Genomic DNA, 22,049 nt, shown 5'->3' with positions numbered 1-22,049 from the left:
CACTGATTTTTGTTTCAACCTCTATTAAGAAATGTAGCAAAGAACTTCATTACTCAAATTAATTAGACTTCAGTGAATGCATTCATGAGGAAACTACAGCATACAACATGAACAACAGGATCATAATATGACAGCGCAGAAAATCTGGTGAATAATTTCTTACCCCACTGCACACAGTTGCAGAAGTCCAGATGCATATGGATACTGACTCTGTTTTAATCTCTGGGCACCAAGGACCTCAACAGTTTTAAACATTCCATTAAATTCCCATTTAATCTTAAAAGGACTAAAGTATCTTAAAATGTCTGAGTCTTTATATGGCACTAGCATTTTGCCCCCTACAAATGCACACCTCTACTTTGACAAGCACTGCGTGGTCCTTCACGAGGGATCTCACCATGGGCAGAAAGGTGGGTTAATAATAATGCCAAGGAGCTTGTGCACAACTAAGCCTCCTGAAAATCCTAAACCCTGGGCACAAGGGATGAGCTGTCCAGTGGGTACAGGCTGCAGGCTAACATTATTAAATCGCACGTTGAAACAATGATAACACAAAGCTACAGTTTATTAGTCCAGCATGGAGAATAATTGCTTCAATAAAATACACTATAGCCAGTAAATCAGTTTTTACTGTGTGGATTAAAGCATCATTGCCCAAAGACAAATATTTTTGCTTGCTCTTTGCATGTTTTGGCTCCTTGGCCAATGGCTTCAGGTTGAGGGGACACAACAGTGCAGTGGAGATGGGAGTATATCGTCAATTGTCAGGGACAAGATGAGAAGCAATGAACTTCCAGGGGAACACAATTATTTGAGAGTTCTTCACTTCCAGTACTTTCAACTTCAGTCAAATACATTACCTAGCCAGGTAGAAACCAACAGGAAGTGTTGCTAAACAAGTGAAGCATTTCCTTGAAATGCTAGCCCCCTTACCAGATATTTCTTTCAATTTAGCTCCATGTGTTTAAAATAGGAAGTTCAGCGAGACTATAAAGTCTCCTGTTTTCATGTTAATTCAGTGAGAATGAAGAATGACTTGGACCATGTGGATAATGTTTCAAATTTGAAGAATCTGGCCTTACGTTACGTATTTTATTGATGAGAGTGAAGCCAAATGGGCTTAATTTGAATGGCTTGTTCAGCACACATATTCCTTGGAAGACTTCAGCTGTGATATAAGGATGCTACTACCTATGGCACACACAAAAGAACTGCACACAAAACAGCTGGCCCTCCTATGCCTCTCAATAACTCAAAGCTGAACGAAGTAAACTATTCACTGAAGTGGTTATTTCCTAGTTAGTACTTCTTTCACAAGGCACAAGAGATGTTAACAGCTGGACATTTCTTTGAATATGTACTGCACGATATGGAAGTGACTCATAGCACGGCATGACTCTGCCTGCTAGAACAGTTACAATCACTGAGCTGCTTCAAATTTGTGATGAGGCGTGAGAGAGTTACAAATCAGCTTTCTAGCATTACACATACAGATTATATATTAAGGATAATAAATTGATACTGCAATCAATATTCAGATGTTGCATTGTGTTATTGTAACTGATTAAAGCTATTGGCCACAATGTCTCATCTGTGATGAGTACTGTCATTTCCCTTTTATATTATAACAGTGTAGAGTTTGGGCTTGCAAAGAACTCTTGGAAGAGACTCACATTCAAGAGAAGGTACTTAGGCTTTCGAATGCTCCTTGCAGCCATGAGCACAGCCCAGGTTATCCTAATGTTTTTTTCTTGCATAGGACCAAACCTCTTTCTGAAACACCTGAGGCTCCTCCTATACAGCTCTGACCTGCCTCCAAGGCAGTACATGCCTTGGGGATGATATACTGGACACATTAAAACACAGCAACTGAAATCCCACAACCTTGACAGACTCCTCCTTCTGTGACAGCAAAGACTTCTATGGAGAAACTGAAGAATGCAATCAAAAAATAATTAGAATTATCAGTCTAATTACTGCACTCATTTTCTAATGCTAATACTGATAGGAAACACTAATTGTTGTTTACCGTGGGATGAATATTTAAAGTTGACACAGAAGTGTGGAAAAAAACTGGTTTATTCCACTTGGAATAGATGTCAACTGCAGACACACAAACTTTGTAACATTTTAATTTTTAAAATTACATGGTATCCTATTAATACAAAGACATAGAAGATCTGTACATGAAAAATTACAGAATATATGATCACAGTACCCTCAGAGAATAGCATTTAAATACAGTTTTAAAAAAAATCAAAACAAGCTTGAATATCATGAAATATTAACAAATATATGTGGTTCTTTTAATTAGCATTTTCCTATTCTTCTTTTTAGGGTTTATACTTACAGGCTTCTTTCATTCAACCAGAAAGGTTTAAAAATTAACTTTTTTTGAAATGTAAAAAAATATTCTCATCAATTTAGAGAAATTCAGGAATAAGAACTTCAAAAATACCCACTCAAAATTGTGACAATTGGTAGCATCGCAGTCATAAAAACTTTTGAAGGCATTACATGCCCATTTACATTTTCCCCTTTTCTGCTAAGGAAATGTGGTGATACTGGTGCACCAAGAAAAAGACTGCAACAGGTTGCAAATATTTAACACAGTTTTGAGCTGTAGCCACATTCACAGTCCAACTGAAGTTAAGTTTAGAAACAACAGTGAAAAGCTGAAGTTACTCCAGGATATAAGGCTAAGTACATAAGTAAATGCTGAAAATCTGGACTACCAGCTATCACTGTAGAACAGAGACTGCAAAAGTAACATTCAAAGCCTATTAAGAACACAATATTAAACAGCAAATTAGCTAGAATAACATAAAATCAGAGAACACAGGCCTTGTAGTTTATCCACTTAATCTCTTCATGTCATCTGCTACACTGCAGCTTATTACAAAAGTATATAAATACAAGAATAGTAAATCAGTACCTATGTTATATAATAAATAACCTTTCTATATAAATTATGAAAATACAGCTACAGTAAAATCAGTGCAAAAATGACCAAAATGTACTGAAGGATCACTGAGTCCTGCCTGCCAGAATGTGCATCATAAAACACCCATATTTCATCTAGTGCATCAAATGCTGACAAGAATTAAAAAATGCATAATGCACATAACTAACTGTTCCACTCTAAAATTACAGCTATTTCCAATGCCAGACCAATCAGATTAAAACAACATGTTATTTGAACCACATACTTCATTCTTTCTCATTATTTTACTGAATTTTAAATAACTGCCTCTTTCCCAATTGATACTCAAAATGAAAGTTGCCCTCAAAAGTTCATGTTTGCACGAGCAGCCTTTTTAGAATTAAGAAAGTTCTTTTTCTTTTTCCTTGGAGAATTATGCAAAGCAAGTATTGGATCACTTGGCTCACGGAACAAAAATATCTTCTCCCCTGTATCTAACAACTCGATGGCTTCCTTAGTTGCAGTGCTCACAGAAACAGGTGGATCAGACTGTTCCATAGGAGGATGTGTAGGTGAACATCCAAGATGAACGAATGCTGCTTTTTCCAAGAGACCACATTGCTTCTTCTTTATCCAGCTACATTAATGAAAGAAAATTGAATTGAAAAATGAGAACTGGGGCAAAAAAAGGATAAATGCCCATATCATATCCTGACATAGAAGTGGTGACTCTGGAAGCTAAAGAAAATCATATTTCAACACAAAGAACTGTAATTTTCATTCCAATCCCCAATAATTTACATATCATTTTATGAGATAAAAAATTGCAAAAGGAAAGGTAACCTAAAAATAAATAAACATAGGGAAGATGAGAAGTGTATATGAAAAATGTGAGAATTTTGTGGATACGTACAGAAAAATCTTTTTAGGTATTTACTACACTTGTGTATTATGTGCAAACATGTTGTAGGAAACACAAGCACCAAACAGCAGAACAGTGTTAGAAAATGCATATTTATGAACTCACTTTCTGATTTCTAACAGTTGTAAGAAGAATCTTTGGAAATTAAATAAACTGTAAACTAACAAGCCCATATATGTTTCTTCCAGTTTTCTCCTTACCTGTCTTTCCGGTTTTTTAGAGAAGGGATCTTTTCTAAACTTCTGTTTATCAGATCTTGCCTTACTTTCTTCTCCCGTGCTTGCCACAACTCTTGGTTCTTCCTGAAGCAGAAGGAAAGAAAAAAGTTCCCAGCAGCAAATCCCAAAATATACACATTTTTCTCCCCTTTCTGACTTTAGCTTCCAAACCCATGACAGTAATACCACAGATACAGCCAGTAAGAGCGCTCAAGTATTTTTGCTGCCCTGACACATCATTTAAATCAGCTAAGATCACACCTCAGGGCATGGTCCCAAGGACCCTTATCTGCTCCTTGACAACCCACATCTGCCAACTAGAGGACTCAGTCTCTCTGAATGGAAAAAAGTGACCACTTGGGACTTCAGTAATGAACTACAAAGGGACAGGCATCCACAAGGTTGAAACTTCCACTTCTAGAAAGCAGGACCTCCTTTATATCTTTAGGAGCTACAGACACATAAAAATTGGTGTGCTATGAATATTATAAATACTAAAAGCAGATGGAAAATATTTTAACAAACTCCAGTCAACAGAAAGAAAATTATCAAAACAAGATCTATAAATCTATCTAAAACTGTTTAATTAATGAACTTGTAAAATTTATTAACTTCATATCAATGAATCAATTTCGAAAGTTAAAATATTTCACAAAATAAGGTAGTAATTTCAAAGTACTTTTACCCCACAAAATACTTCAAAAGGAAACTTAGGCACCTGTGATTTTCTCTATTGCTGTCAATCTCCTCGTCCAGCAAATACAAGTACATGTAAAGCAGTAATCTTGTCTTGCAATGGTCTACCAGAAAGCATCACACTTACCTTTTCTTACAGCTGCCAGACTCATCTGCATTACTGTCACTATCAACAACACCATCTGAATATTTATTGATGGAATCGAGGACAGAAAGAACCTCACTTTGGGAGCTGGAGGGCAGCAACCAATTCAGGACCCTGTGCAACATCCCCATTGGCACCCTCGTCAGTTTAGCTAAATAACCTGCCAGACGGAGCTCCTGGAGGATTAATGAGAAGACAGAGAAATTTAGCATTGAAAATAAATGTTATCCAATTTTAATTACTATCATTAAATAACTACTGATTATAGAAACAAAAAATATTATTGAAAATCATTTTAGTAGTGACAGTTTTGGTGTTAACTGATCACAGTGCCATGTTCACTGTTTCGACCCACATGTATCTGATCCATGTATATCATGGTTTTCCATTTCATTTGGGATATAGGCAATGTAAATATTAAATAACCAGTTGATTTTGCCATATCTGCTTAGGGCATGTACTCAATGCTCTTCAGTCTGCAAAGTCACAAAGCAACCATATTTTAACATCTAAGGCTTAGTTAATTTATGGATTCTACTGTCATAAAGAAATCCTTTCAAGATAGTGAGGAAGCAATATGGCATTCCTTGGTCTGTAAAATTAAGAGGGTAAAAATAGTCTGTAAAACCTAATGATAACATTTACATGTTGTTATGGTTGATCACTTCATTGTTCAGCTTCTCTCAACACCAGATTCTGTGATAAGCTCAGAGAACAGTTTGTAACATTTGTTAAGAGGTAAAGGAAACATCTGTTTTTGTTTTGGTGGTGTTTTTTAATTTCCAAATATCCTCTCTTTTTTGGCCCAAAGGTCAGTAGTAATGCATATTCATTCATATAATGTTCAAATAGATCGAGTTCAAATTTAGTTGTTCCCTAGACACTCAGCCAGCCCCCTTTCATGCCCCCCCTCCAAACACCAAAATCCCATTGCTATTTTTTGCTCTGTTGTCAAAAAAAATGTGTCCCCTGGGCTGTTTCTGCAGATCTCTCACGTGTATCAAACATGAAAAGTCTACAATACATTGAGAACTACATGGAAAGAAAAGAGTAGAGCAAATTAAAGCAAGTTAAATGTCTCAAAGAATGACAGGAAAAAAAAGCTGCTGTTGTCTATTCAAACCATATACATATCTCAGGTAGCTGAAGTTGGGTAAGACGTGCCAAACACTCAAGATGACTCACAACAGCTGAGTCATCACCGCTCTGCAGACCCTCCTATAAGCATTGATGGAGGAGATGACTACAAATGTCACACAGAAAACCCACAAGGTCCCACATACAGGAAGACAGCCCGTTTCTTTGTCCACAACGGATTCAAAATGTCACAGTAAATGTTTAAACCCTGCATCTTTTTTTTATGACAAGTTTTCAGAGGAGTGAATGCACCCAGGAGATCCCTATATTAAGTGAATCTTATTCTTTGAAAGGAATAAAGCATCCCCAGCTAGGCAGTCTTAACCAACATTTAGATGGCCACACAAAATAAAGAAATCAATAAACCTCCTTTCCCCATAATCATTCTCCAAGCAGAGAACTCCTCTCCAAAAGGTAGGAAAACTAGCCACTTTGCAAAATTTCTTGGGCTCTTCAGTGCTGTTACAGGTTTTCCATGGAAACCACTGAGATCACACAATTAACAAGACAAAATCCTAAGACTGATGAGAGATAAGTAAATTGGTGCAGTTGTTAAAACGTCCAGTATTTTCAGCCTAAACATGAACCAAAGTTGGACACTGAAAACATGTTTGCTCAGGCTAATCAGAGGAAGAAATTATTTGATTCTTCTCTGGAGAGGAATGTAAATAAGATCACTTACTGACACCTAATTTCTATAGTTGTATACAGAGTGTGTTGTACTTTTGGTCTTTAAAAACTGTTCTTCTAGAAACTTACAAAAAACAACATTAAGTGCAAATAAACATGACAGACCTCTGACCTATTCTGCCCTTTTTGGCTAAATGGTCTCAGGATCTTTAACTCAGTAATTTATACATGGATGATTGAAACATCATGACTTTAGTACTGCTTTCCTCTTACCAGTTTCCTCTTTTCTCTGACCCTTACCTTTCTGCACCAAGTATGATTTGGACTGATGAGCAACCCTTAATACTTTTCTAACACAGCAAAATTAAAAATTAAGCAATTCTGCAAGGTGTCACAATGCTGTCAACAATCCCAAAAGTGGCACAGGTGTCCACCATACAGCAAAGGGAGAGCTGGTGTCTGAACGTGCACCAGCACTGAGCAGCACTTTCAGATGCTCACAGTTACCCAGACCAGCTTGCAGAAATGGCAAGAAGTGAATGTGCATCCAAACACAAGAATGGTCACACTAGTCAGACCAAAAGCCCTCCAGCGTGGGATGAGTTTGATTCTTCACGTAAAATACCACAGAGACCAGGAACTCACTTTTTTATAATATCAAATGGATACAAGTGCTACTTGTGCCACCAACAGACTCATCTGTATTCTCTGAATTCAGACAAAATAAACCCAGGAATGAATGAATGGTAGTTTACAAACAGCAGAATTGCTTTTCAGTATTTGGACTGAGCAATGTGTAATCAAACAACTAATGCAAGAATCAATGAACTTGAACCATGCTGTGTTTCAAGCTTCCTGTGCTGTTTCCACATGACAGTCTGCCTGCATCATCTGTTGTATCTAAAATGCAACCAGTGTACATGGGGCTATAGCTATGAGTTTATTCAAAAGTAATATCTCAGCCAGAGGCTTATGATCCTGAACTCACTTGCATTCAAGCAAATATCTTATTGACCTAGATCTGCCTTGATATGGATGAAAGCTAAAACATGAAGTGTAGGAAAGTAAAACATGAAGTGTAGGAAGGTAAAACTTCCTTGTTTTTTTCAGAAAGGGCTCTGTTCACAGCTCTGTCTCTTTTCCAGTAGTCTAAAGTAGAAAATCCTCTTTAAAGAAAGACAGTTTCCTAATAATTGCCAATGTAACGTGTTCTTTAAATTGCAAGAAAACAGGGGGAAAAAAGATTTAAAAATCAATTTCCAATATCAGCTCACAGGATAAGCATATCCAAAAGTAGGAATGCGTTACACTGTGAACATTAATAAATTAATATTCTACTAAGGATGTATTTCTTTACAGTTGAATTAAGAGCAGTCAGGTATGGAATTACAGTTGGAGTTATTATATTATTACACTTGCTGAGAACAGAAATTTTGTTTTATGTATCTGCAGGATAAACATGTATAGGTTTTATGGAATTTCAATAAAGTATGACACAGGATATCTCTGGGTTACACTTAATATTAATAAATATAAACACAACCCCCCAATGGTATATTTAATGCATATTTTCACAAATAAGTTATTTCTTCAGGGAATCTTATGAACAAAACATAAAGCACAGTATCCCAAGCATACACTGAGCAGTGCATCCAGTTTTTCAAATGCAGTGAAGTGACGGCAATGCTTTTAAATCTCTTCAACTTGTCAAGATCTATAATTATTAAGGGTCATTGTTCCCCTGCTATCTGTGAAGATGACTGGGTACTGTGAAAATTATGACATATTCTGTTTGCATGCATATGGAATCTGCAAAACAATGATTTTAAACTCTCAATTTGCAGAATACATGTCACATTGTTGAGAAGCTCTTTCACAATATACCTGCATCAAGTGTGATGGGAAGACAAATTATAATCCAAGGGGAAATGGTCAATGACGTGCTGTGCCGCTTAAGACACCCCCAAACCTATGGGGCCAGATGAGATCCGCCCAAGGGGACCGAGCAAACTGACGCAAGTGCTCACTGAGGCATATTCCATCATCTACCAGCAGTCCTGGATAACTGGAGGGGTCCCAGTTGACTGGAAGTCACCAAACATGACACCCATCAGCCCAGAAGGGCTGGAGGGAGGATCCGGAGAACTACAGCCCCTCAGTGCTGGGGCAGGTCATGGAACAGATCATCTTGCGTGACATCACACAGCACTTGCAGGACAACCAGGGGATCAGGCCCAGCCAACATGGATTCATGAAAGGTGGGTCCTGCTTGACCAACTTGATCTCCTTCTATGACCAGGGGACCCACTTAGTGGGTGAGGGAAAGGCTGTGGGTGTGTCTACATGGACCTTACTAAAGCCTTTGACACCAATTCCCACAGCATTCTCCTGGAGAAACTGGCAGCTCATGGCTTGGAGAGGTGGACTCTTCACTGGGTAAAAACGGTCAGATGTCCAGGCCCAGAGAGTGGTGGTGAATGGAGTGAAATCCAGCTGGTGGTTGGTCACCAGTGGTGTCCCCAGGGCTCAGTACTGGGGCCAGTCCTGTTTAATATCTTTATCAATGATGTGGACAAGGGAACTGAGTGCACCCTCTGTCAGCTCACAGATGACACCAAGGTGGGTGGGAGTGTTGATCTGCTGGAGGGCAGGAAGGCTCTGCAGAGGGATCTGGACAGGCTGGATTGATGGGCTGAGGCCAATTGTATGAGGTTCAAGAAGGCCAAGTGCCAGGTCTTGCCCTTGGGGTGACAACAACCCCAGGCAGTGCTCCAGGCTGGAGGAAGGGTCTGGAAAGATGCCCAGAGGAAAAGAACCTTGAATTCTTTTTGTCCCCCTCATGAGAAGAAAGACACTGAAGTGCTGGAGAGAGTCCAAAGAAGGTCAATGGAGCTGGTGAAGGGAATGGAACATAAGCCTTATGAGGAGCAGCTGAGGGAGCTGGGGTTGTTTAGATGGAATAAAAGAAGGCTCTGGGGGGACATTATTGTTCTCTACAACTACCTGAAAGGAAACCTGAAAGCCTCCATGAGTATAAAAAGAATATACAAGACTTGGCCCACCAAGACTGACTATTTAAATCATAGTAGTGCAGTGAAAAATCAGCAAAGTCCAAATGACCTTACAAAACCTGTTAACTCCTTACCTGTTTTATTAAAAAAAAAAAAAAAAAAAAAACAACAAAAAAACAACAAAACAAAAAAAACCCCAAACCCAAGCAACCAAAACCAACCAACCAAAGAACAAAACCTGAAATCTTGAGCAAGTACAAATAGGCAAATAAAGCCTCATTTAATATCATCTCTGAAAAACTGTCACTGCCCACACCATGATTCCACAACTGAATGAATACATACAAAGTTAAATGTTATAATGAAATAATCAGATTAAAACTCACCATAATGTGAATATTTACATCATAAGAACCCCACAAAAGCCTGCAGCAGAAATTTTTAGCAGTGTCAGCAGGATGCTATTTCTGTGAAGTCCCAATAAAACATCTCTATGTGCAGCAGGCCATGGCAGGAAACAGTGAGAAGGAACTGAAGGCTGGGACAGAATTCAGCAGCTCCTGACAGCCACATCTGCTTACAATATACCAAGTGTCAAAGCCAACAGGGTAGCAAACTGATTTGAAAAAAACCAGTTGCAACAGGAGGCTCAGCAGGAAATCAAAGAGGAAAATAATAGCAAAAAACCATCCATACACTCTTAGGGTACACATGGCTTGGATTTAAAACTGGGAGGGGGGCAATACTGGTCATGACCTCCTCAGCAAACACCTTTAAATGTTACACTCTACTAGACCCACTAAAAGAGGTTTTGGATGGAAAAGTGTTAAGATGAGGTATGAATTTCCACTCTGCCTGATTTAATTAATCAGTAGAAAGTAAGATCTTCCTCTCCAGCACAGCACCTCAGCCATCAGACTGACAGGTATGCAGAGCTAAGCCTCTTCCAGCAAGGCTCACAGAAGGACTCTGCTCTGAGTGGAGTCCAAGTGTCCCCATGAGAGGTAGAGAGTGAAATTATTATCATGCTCCTGGGAGTGTTAGATCATCTTGATGCAAATTCTTTACCCAAATCAGAGTAAGGATCTGAAAACGTGCTACCTTCCAGGTAAATCTCCTAACACAGATATAATATACAGTAGTCTCACTCCAATTCTTCATGAGACTACCCGACCTCAAATAGACATAGAACTCAGGAGAGAATAAAGAATTCAGAAAACTGAGCAGAAACAAACATACAGGAAAAGCTGAGAGATCCTTAGAGTAAGATGGTCCTTCCTTGACATGCTGTTCTCTGAAGCTCCCAATTTTTGATACAGGGAACTGTGATCACATTCATCCCTGGGAGGCAAGATACTTGGATACAAAAAGCTGTACCACCGAGCCTCTTTTCTGATGAAAACATATCTCAACCAAGGCCTGATTGGGGTCAATCAAGTGATTCATTGTTAAGGCCTTTTGTAGGACTGACAAGCAGCCAACAGACAGTAAACTACCTGAAGATGAGATGCTCTTTTTGAAAACAAGTACAAGTAATGATACTAAAAAATTTAACTAGCAGTTCTTTTATCATTTAATTTTGAAACATAATCAATGCAAATCACTCCTAACACTCATTAAAACCTAAACAAAACCCTGGTATAATTACATGAAAATCAGATAGTAAATCTGTCTGTCAACCAGAAAATCAGGCACTTGCAGAATGAAATGCAACAGGACAACCCCCTGAAAGGATTTCTAAATGAACAAATGGAAGTACAAATCAGTAAAATCCAAAAGGCTGAAAGTAGGTCAGAATTAACTGAAGTGACTGACAATACAGGCTGCAAACTGGCAACAACTACTAGCAGATAGTAACTCCAAATACACCTGTAGTAGTTCACAACAAAGAAGAAAAGCTGATTTCCAGATACAGCTGTAATTTAAACTTTGAAGCTTTGTTCAATTTCACGCTTACCTGACTATAAATTGCCAAAAATGCATCCATTTCTATATTTTCCAGGAGATTTTCAAGCACCACGCAATTCCACTGCTCATCTCTCAAGCTGAAGTGAAAGACAGAATTAACATTGAAATCTTCCCAGGCGCAATGACTGTATTATAGGAAACAATATCTGAAAGCCATCCATTCAGGAAGAGTATCTCTCTGTCAGCCAAGCTGTGTGAGCAGCATAACTCAAAATATGCCAACTTCTACCCTCTTCTTCCCTGAACCACCAAGCAAACATCAGAGCAGAATCTAAGGCTATGCTCTGGCACACAATTCAAATCTGGAATTGCTCCAAAGTGATGTTATTCAACCTGCCCCTATCCTCCTCTTTATGTTTCATGACCACACTTTATGGCAAGTTGTGGAACTTTTCGTTGCTGAAATATAGTATTAAACAGTTAACTTCCTCACTACTGATTTTTTTGTTTCTAGACCAAATCATGATGCCACCATATACAAACCTGTACATGTACAAAAGTAACTTGTTTCTTCCCATAAGTTTTCAGGTAAAAACTAATTGCAATTTCTTGGAATGTTTCACTGATAGATTACTGGCTTGTGGGTACTACTGCAGAGATCTATCTGCTCTTCTAGTGACTCTTTACTTCTGCAACAGGAAAGTTCTTAATGTACACTGAGCAGAGCTTCAGCCTTTTCAGAATTAAAACAGACTTAGTACTATCATAGCCATTTTTACTATATCAATTGTTCCATGGAAGACACTCTTTTCTAATGTAAGGAGCCCTTTGAGGATCTTATGTGAAGCTTGAAACGTGGTAGGCTTTTAATACTGTACAATACACATGGAAATGTCATTTCTACCTCCTGTAACCCTAATGAATGTAATACAATAGTCTGCAGTTTTGCACATTATCATCCATTCTTGTTAGGCAACCTTCCTGACAAGACAGATATTTCTATATATCTCCCAAGAAGCATTTTATTTGTCACTGATATCTTTACTTAAAAACTGGTCAGGGAAAAGTGAAATTGAGCATGTTGCTGAAGAGGAGTTTATATATCCCATCAAAAATAATTGTGTGACAAGGAATTCAGTCTACAGTGTGACAATGGAGACAGAAATTCAATTTAAATTGTCTCAGCTACCCCCTCTGACCCCAGCAGATCAGGTTTCTCAGAAGTCCCTATCTATCTCCTTGGGAGACAAAGCAACTGGATTAAAATTCTTTACCTCCTTGCTGCTAAGGAGCATCATTATTTTTCCACTATGCCTGTAAAGAAATGGTGATTGCCATGCAGCACAGCACAATCTATATGTTACTAAGTTATTATTAATTCATGTTTCTTATTTCAATATTCCCAAGACTCCTCAGTTATGCTCTTAGCCACAGCACAAGGCAGCAGTGTTCAAACATAGATATACAGGCTCTCCCCAGTTGTTCCCTAGCAGAACATTTAGCCTGCTGTTTCTTTATAATATGTTACGGTCTATAAGGACTGCAGCAACACAGTAAAACCTGAGACCAAAGAACTTACCTTTGCTGGTACAGATTTATAAATTGCCTACACTTATTCATGGCCTGTCTTAGCAAAACTGTCACGTGTCTTTCCGCATTTGTTTCCACCGCTTCACTTGAAAGTCCCAAACCATCCAGAATCCACCTCTGCCTACTGATTAGATGCTGTTGTGCTGAGTCCTTATGTAACATCTCATACTCCAGCTTCCTGTCGAGTTCTTCAATCTCCTAGAGGTTGAAAAGGCATGATGATAAGAAGTTATAATTTAACTTAAAAGAACAAATTTCATTTGAAGTGAAGAAAAAAGATGATGGTATCAGACTTTCTGATATTACTTTATTCATTTCTCATTCTACCCAGCCAGTTGCAGTCATTACACTTTCCAATTCACTGAAGAGCTTCAGTAAACATGACTGGCACATTATGAATATCAGAACAATGATGAAAAATACGACTCATTTTTCATGGTGTTAAAAGTCAATGCTCTCTGAAACCTTCTGCTGTAGAGGACATCTAGAAAGTATAGTACCATCATGGCTGAGATCCAAACTAGGGAATGGCACCAATAGAATATATAAACTGCACAAAACCACTGAAACAGCTTGAAAAATTCAGACTGACTAGTTTTAGTTATACCAAATTAACAGCTAATATCAAAGAGATTTGAAGTTAAAAGACATTCACATTTAGTGTGCTAAGGTGAGGATTAAAATACAGTGCTCTGAAAATGAAAGGGTTAAAATAGACTGGACTGGATCCCTCCTGCTAAGGATCTCTCTCTGGTCAAAGAGTCAAACTAGACATTCAAAGGAAGGATTCATATCCCTGTTTTCCAATGTCACTGTTGTCTCACCTCAAGCTTTACGTCACTTACTATCTCAGTGCCCCACTTCCCAACCTGTACCTTGGAGAAAATTGCTGAATCTGTTCCTCTGCTTCATCAGCTGTATTCACACTACAGATTCATTGGAGTACCCCATCTCTAAGTGTCTGCTCCCAGGATTTGACACTGGTGCTTAAACCCACTCTCCTAACACCAACCCTGAGTTTTCTGTAAGGGGATGAAGCCAATTCACATATAGCCAGGTATGTTTGTTGCACTGATTGGCAAAAACTATCACTGATGTCATCACCATTCAGGAATCCTGTGTAAACTGATATATTTGTTTTAAAGCAACAGGTGATTAAATTTGCCAGTTAGTGCGACCAAGGAGTTGGGCAATAACACAGCAAGAAAGAGAGGTTTCATCACCAGGAAATAGTCCCTCTAAACCAAGCCTAACAAGGACTGTAAACAATTGTCTAAAATACCATCATTCCCTCCACACCCCTGAAAAAAAAAAAAAAATAGGGCTTAGCTAAGTTCTTGTCCACTGGATAAAGAATCCAGCACTAGCTACTCTAGGTCTCTCTTCTCCCCCTCCTTCAATCCTTTTTCTTCCCCTGTTCAAGGACAGAGAAGCTAAAAGCAACATCTCTGAACAGTCCCCTCACACTTACCGCATAAAAGGCAAAAATACTACATCTATGTACAACTTTCAGTGCTTCCTACAGATTTAATACAAATTTAAGCAAAACTGGAGGCATATAGGCATTCTGACTGCCACTCTATGGGATACTCCGTGGAGATGACCACATTAAAATTTAACCAGGAATTTTCACAGCAATAGCTGTCTAATGATGCCCTCTAGCAAAGAGGTTTTTCTTCTCAAAACCCATTTTGTTTATTCTACTCCAATGCTCTCCCAAACCTCACTTGGATGGTTTCAAATAGCAGATGTAGAAAAAAAAGTCCTTATGAATACAGAGCACTGAAGTATTAAAAAAGGATTAGAAAATTGGCACATATCAAGCATGTAATAAATATGGTGAAGGAAAGAAGTCCTTCCAAAGTTTCCAGTATTTAAACTGCATGAGTGTGCTTGGATGGAAATAGACAGGTAAAAGGCTGTATATATAATCTCTAAAGACTTGATGATTGAAGCATATAATGTGGTTATGGGTTTTATGTATGGACAGCACTTTAACATGAACAATTTTGTAACGCAGGCACAACAATCTACTATACCAGTCACGACTCACCATCACTTCTCAACTGTCTTCCTTGCAATCAATAAAACATTAATTAGACATCAAAATACTACTCCTTCTGACTGTACGCAGTTATAACTAAAATAAATAATAATAATCCACAATCTTCCCTGGCTCTAAGACTTTCCTTCTCTTTATGTCTTTTACTGAACAGATGAAAGTGCACATCATCACAGAAATTAAAGGCTGGGCCACTAAAAGTGCAAACCAGCAGTTAAATCAAAATCAAAATAAGATACTGCAATAGTTGTTTTTTCCTAATGGGATCTTTTTTCTTTTAACAACTACATTACTTACAGGATTATGTGCTTCTAAAATCTGAATACATTCCAATTTTGACAGGGTTTTTGATGTGCTCAGTTGTTCAAAGAGCATAGCTTGCACATTTATGACAGCAGTATAAAGCTCCAGCATTTTGGATCTTTTAACAGTCTTTTGAAAGGCTAAAGAAGCAATATACTCTCCAAGTTTATTTTCCAGATCGCGCAGGTGACGCTCTTTTTCAAGCTGCAACTCAGTCTTAATCTAAAAAAATACCAAAACACAAAAGATAGAAAGATTAACAGAAAACCTTACATGCACACTTACGATTTTACTACTCTGTAATTAACAAACAGAATTAAAGCAGCAAAGAAATCAATGTTATAATGTTTGAAGAAGTGCTTTTAACATTCAATTTCAAGCTATTATTGTGATCAAAAAAAAAACACAGTAAGGTCAAATACTGTAAAGAGATCAGGCTTTGTTTTTGGATAGTCAAAATTTTAATATTAAATACTAAACCAAAACAGTGGGTCTATATAATTTCTATTATAATAAAAGGTAAAACTAAAAATACAAATAAACCTATTCTTACCTATGCTATTGATTAAATAGGAGGAAAAAATCCTTCTGTTTAGAAAAAAATATGAACTTCTAGAAAGACTCTATTTAGTTCCAAATTGGCAAATGTCATTTAACACTGACCAGTGATATCCGACTTACTACTCTTTGAGCAAATAACCAAAAATGCCCTTATATAAAACAAAGTTAAACTGTAAATCAAAAGAGTACTGGTAATGTATTTCAAAACAGATTAAAACCGGATTGATTCATCAACAAACAGGATTAAAGTGATTTAAGTCAGTATCTATGTTGCTGCCACACATCTAATGGGACATCCACAGAGTCTATTTAAGCCCAGCACATGCAAGCAGAAAACCAAATGCAGTGTGATCGATGAACTCTCCACACTATACCACTCACACTGACAGCCAAGGATACTGCACTGACATTTTTCAGTGGGACAATGTGGATAGGAGCCAGCTTCCATCTGAGCTTGCCACTCTAAGCTCTCTTCACAGTCAAAGAAAAAGAAAAGGTACTTCTCAGTAGGTTTTGTATTCTAAAAATAAAACATGGGTTTCCACTGATGTGTCAGGTGGATGTTTAGGTTAGACACTGATGGCTACACTGCATATCTAACACTTAGGTATCAGACAGTAAACAATTACCAGTTTGGTTTTATTCCCTCTCCCTGTATTACTCACACAGGCCCAAAAGTTGGATTGTAAGAGAGAGAAAACACAAAAAGAGAAAACACATGCAGCCATTAGAGCTCCAACTCTACTGCTTGGATTGATACTAACTGCTGCTCTACATGCTGGATCTACAAGAAAGCAAAGCACAGAAAGAGCCCATCTGCACACTGCTGGGTATCAGAGTCCACGGTTTGTCATCACCCCACTTCTAAATTCTCTCTTGGTCCTGACAAATCTAATCCAATAGGTTTCACAGCATACCAAAAAAACCAAAACCAACCACAACCATTCTAAGAAATCAGCATTTTCAGAAGCTTCCAGTATTATATATTTTAATAGCAAGACTCAAGTGCCTACTGCCTATTACAGAATTAAGAACCAAGCCATGAAAGGAGGTATGTCAAAAACTTTTGAAGTTTTGGTCAAGTTTACTATCGACGTAGACCCTGAGAGCTGATACTCACACTAGCACTCTATGGAAAAGCATTTAACCCATCAAGTTTGGCCTCCCTCTTTAAAGAACAGGCAGAGATGAACATTGCTGTTTAACTGAGATACCTACATGGTATCTCAGCACCTTAGCATGGTAGGTATCCCATGGTACACCTTTGTACATGCAGTCTTAATCCTTCCCTTTTTACCAGTCTATAAAATAAAGACCAACAGTAAATGCCCTGCAGGTGTGAACAATAACACAGAAAGGTCAACAGTAGTAGTCTTTAGACACTGCATTACTTCCCATTGGCACAAAACCTGATTTTGCCCCTCAGAATATCCTTGCACAAATAGAAACTATAGGTACTAAAGACATTAAAAACCTTATTAGCTTCCTATTCATGTTAATCACAATTATATATTATTGACTCTATTTACAGAATCATAGAATCAGCCAGGTTGGAAAGGACCTCCGAGATCATCAAGTCCGACTCTTGATCCCCTACCACTGTAGTTACTACACGATTAGTTTTAAAGGAGACTTTAAGGATAATTCCATCAAGTTTTTAGATACCAAAGTTGATAAATATGCAACATGATGCCCATGAATTTTCTCTGGAAATTTTATTGATAAGAGACCTGCTAAGAGCGACTGTGTATCATACAAATTCTATTATCCAGTAAATAGAGGTAAATTTAAGATGTGATTTGGAACCAAATATGCTTGTGATATTCTCCTGCTCATGTGATATTCTCTAACGTCTAGACTGCATCATCTGGAACATCCTTGAATGCAAGACATAGAGGGTACCTTCAGGAAATATTTCCTACTAATTTGAATTAGGTCAATTACAAATCAAGAGTAAGCAATCATCCTACAGATACAAACTACAGGCAAGATTAATTTTCTTTATACTTTTAACAAATGTCCATTTGTCTGTCTGTCTGTGTGTCTCTCAATGCTACTGTTAACCTAACAAATCAATCTGGAATAATGCAGGTGTGTGACACTAAATAATAAGTAAGCATATGGGTTACAAATAAACATACAGGATATTTGAGTTAGAGGGAGAAGTGAACTCAAGAAATCATACTGGCATTAAGGTAACCAAGATGCTAAATCCTAAATTGCTATTTCGGAACACAGGAGGCAGATATTTACACTGAAAAGCAAAAGAGATGGTCAAAATTGGGAGTTTACAAAAAAAACCACAACTGAGCTGCCTTCCAGTATATGTTAAAAAAAGTAGATGACATTTACATTAGGATAGATCCAGAAATACCTATTGCCTATTTTCATGTTTTCATTTTTACTAAGAAAAAGATCAATAATAATAATAATAGTTTTATACATGTATCTCTACATCCTTGCAAGAAACCTATTAGAGTGAACTTGAAGCCTTTTGTTTTCTGTAGAGTACTTTGTACTGAAAAGCAAGTAACTTTAGCATCTCCCATTTAAGCTCATAGCCCAGTAGTTCACAGGTATTCAAAGGGGTACACTGTACTCCAGCAGCACCAATTGGAAATCAAACACAAAAAAGTTCCACAGAACATCCTACAAGTCACAACTTTGAAACAGATTGCACAAGACAGCAAATGCCACCCTAACTCAGGTTTTTGGTGAGTTCATTTGTTGGTTTGTTTTGGTTTATCTTATCAAAGCAAATTTATTTTTAAAATTCAAAGTGTTATTTCAAGATATTCTGATGAGCCAGTGACATAAGACTAAGACCTAGAAGCATGGCTATTCCACAACTCAGTGCCAAGGCACATATTTAAAAGAAAAATAATAATAATTCAAAAGCCTGTGCACAAGACTAATTTCTCAAGTAAGACTCAAGCTTTTGTTCTGAAAGGCATGCTGAAATAACTGTTATACTACTGATCACTGTGACACAAGACAATGTTACTAAAACAATTAGCAATTTTCAGAGCTATATTGTCCAACTGTCCAAATTTAAAGTCTCAGTATGAAATTTCCACTGACTTGCCCTCACCCCTCATTTCAGTGGTGAAAGCTGTTGCACTATTAGGTGATTCTTAAAGAGAGAATGGAATGGAAGCGGGTCCTTAACAGTTAAACAGACATGTAACAAATACCAGAAGAAAAAGATTCTAAAGAAAGGCAAGGAATTTATATTCAACTCAGCCAGTCACTTAATACTTCACTACCAACAGCTGCTGTCAAGTAAAGGGTTGAGGGAGATGCATTGCTACAGCAGGAATCACTTTAAGGAGCAATATACATTTGAAATGACCAAGGCTGGACAACTAATGCCACAAGTCACCTTTCAAAACTTGGACGACACTGAGTTTTGAGTTTATTTAAAAGCTGGAAAATGATGGATGAAAATAACTAAAATTTTTGCTGCAAGAGACTAATAATTTATATTATGATTTGCATTTCAATAGCATCTATACAAGAAATGGGAAGAAAATAATCAAACAGGCTTACCTGATTAGGAATAAGTAGGTCCATTTTCAAAAGGACTAATGCTTTAGAGTATATGTTATGTTCCCTATTCAATACATTAGAACAACTTCTTAACTAACAGAAATTATTACAACACTACTAGCATGACTGAGTCATGACAACATGCATACACTGAGGAATCAACCTTTTCTTACAGCTTTTATTTACGTCTAAGGTACTGCCTGCCAGCATACACACAATTTTACAATATCTCAAGAAAAGAGAAAACAAATGCTTGAGGTATGACTTGTTTTATACACCACAAAATTATTAAGTAATATCTGAAGGCTGCCTTTGTGGTTTAGAAAGTGGATGTGCTATAAACCTTTAAAAATATAGAGTAAAAAAATGACACAGTAATGTTTTGACAGGTGTGTGCACGCAACTGAATTTAGTTTGCTTCTTTCTTCACAGGAGGCTCAGTTTCAGACACAAGGATTTGAAATGATTTATACATATATGAAATCTGGATATAGATGAATGAATAACGAATACATGAATGAATAAATGAGTTATCACCTTTAGTGTAAGTTTGAACTCATTAAAATGAATAATGATGGAAATGCAGTTTGACAACTCAAGTTCACTTAGAAGGAGACACAAGAATGTATATTTTAATTACAGCTGAATTCAAAGGCAGAAGCGATGCCACTGATGACAGAAACACTTACACTTTTATCAAATAACAGAGAGTGTATATGGTATGTTCAGTATATTCCACGAATCCTAAGATTTATGGTCCAAACTGCAAAAATAGATAGTATTTGCATGTTACTAAGTACGAAGCCTTACATCAAGTATGTCCAAAATACAAGGGATGGAACACCTCTCCTATGAAGACAGGCTGAGAGAGTTGAGGTTGTTCAGCCTAGAGAAGAGAAGGCTCCTTGGACACCTTACTGCAACCTTTCAATACTTCAGGGGGAAAGATGGGGATAAAATTTTTAGTGGGATCTATTGCAATAGTAATTGTTTTACACCGAAAGAGGGTAGACTTAGACTAAAGATAAGGAAGAAATATTTTACAGTAGTTAGAAACATTCTACAAGACTTTACATATGTATTAATATGTACAGTAAATTAATATTAATTAAGTTAATATTAAATATTTTACAACGAAAGAAAGAAATATTTTACAATATTTTACAATGAAGGTGACAAAACACTGGCACATGTTGTCCAGGGAGGTAGTAGATGCCCCATCCCTGGAAATGTTCAGCGTCAGGCTGGACAGGGCTCTGAGCAAGTTGGTCTAGTGGAAGATGTCTCTGGTAATTGCAGGGGGGTTGGACTAGATAGCCTTTGAAAGTCCCTTTCAACTCTAATTATTCTATGATTCTATAGGAATGATGTTCAGCATTATCATTTAGCATCTATTCAACATTATATAGTAAATTAACTGCTCTTAAACAAACAAAATGCTGCATTACTCAACTGGTAGTACTATCTACCCCTCAGCCACAGAAGTTTCTTTCTGCCTCTTGTCAGCTCTGAAATCACAGCTCTGAAAACAGAAACACATTTGTGAAATACAAAGCTTGCAAGTAGACCTGAATTCAGTGTGACATAGAAGGCAATTTCAGTAGAAACTGGATCAAATACTGATTACAAACTAAATTAGAAATTAATAGTCACTGGCCAGATTTGAAGCTTTGTATTATACCAAACACAAGACTGTAAAATACTTTTTGACTCTTTACTAGTTGATATATTATTAGTGTCAAACTACCTTGGTTATGACAAATCCTCTCCTGTAGGTCTGAATATTTGCTCCTGATTCCAAATTGGCAATGCTGTAAATACACTATGATTAGTCCACTGTTTGAAAGCACTGACCTCTAAATTCCTTATTTAGCTCAGCCTAATTACTAACTAGTGTTGCCTCAGTCCTAAATATTACAAATAAAAAAAAAAAATCTGAATATCTACTTGATTACCTACAACCCCAAAGACATTTCTCACACAAGTATTATCAATTGGGGTTTTTTTTCAGCCCAGCAGCGAAAATAGGCTAAAGAATGTCAGCATTTTGGCCCCCGTGTTTCTTCTGAGATAGGTAACCACTATTTCAGAAAGGAACAGCTACTTCCTCAACCACAAGACAGCTCAAAACATCTATGAAATACAGAAGAAGCAGGTAGTCTGCTTTTGAAGATTTTCACAGTGAGGTCAATGATAATCCAAGATTGGGCTTCAAACTTCTTGCCATGGCCTCCCAGCTCACTGTCTCCTGTCTATATTGTTCTTCTCTGTCTTCCTATTTTACCATATTACAAGACACATTCTGCTGCTGTTTTCATAAGCATTAGCTGGGAACCATTTCACAGCCATCCTGCAGAGAGACAGAATCCATTACACCCTGTGAAGTCTGCAGCA

The 22,049-nt window shown here is 37.5% G+C and overlaps 1 protein-coding gene across 7 annotated transcripts in view; it reads right to left on the bottom strand.

Annotated features, from left to right (window-relative positions):
* Window positions 1–1,940: 1,940 nt before the first annotated feature.
* The window catches only part of EVC2 (EvC ciliary complex subunit 2), a 73,345-nt gene continuing 53,236 nt past the window's right edge, over window positions 1,941–22,049 (bottom strand). For 5 of the 7 annotated variants that reach the window (XM_027642726.1, XM_027642724.1, XM_027642725.1 and 2 more), the window contains 6 exons: window positions 15,540–15,767; window positions 13,170–13,378; window positions 11,640–11,727; window positions 4,887–5,080; window positions 4,046–4,147; window positions 1,941–3,560 (listed from right to left, as the gene is read on the bottom strand). In XM_027642726.1, coding sequence (XP_027498527.1) covers window positions 3,287–3,560; window positions 4,046–4,147; window positions 4,887–5,080; window positions 11,640–11,727; window positions 13,170–13,378; window positions 15,540–15,767 — 1,095 coding nt within the window. In that variant the 3' untranslated portion in view covers window positions 1,941–3,286. The remainder of the gene's footprint in view (window positions 3,561–4,045; window positions 4,148–4,886; window positions 5,081–11,639; window positions 11,728–13,169; window positions 13,379–15,539; window positions 15,768–22,049) is intronic. The other 2 variants (XM_027642730.1, XM_027642731.1) reach the window with 2 other exon arrangements.

This window comes from Corapipo altera, unplaced genomic scaffold, assembly GCF_003945725.1.
Source record: "Corapipo altera isolate COAL_440 unplaced genomic scaffold, ASM394572v1 22, whole genome shotgun sequence".
Taxonomy (NCBI): domain Eukaryota; kingdom Metazoa; phylum Chordata; class Aves; order Passeriformes; family Pipridae; genus Corapipo; species Corapipo altera.
This window is presented reverse-complemented; position numbering and strand designations above follow the sequence as displayed.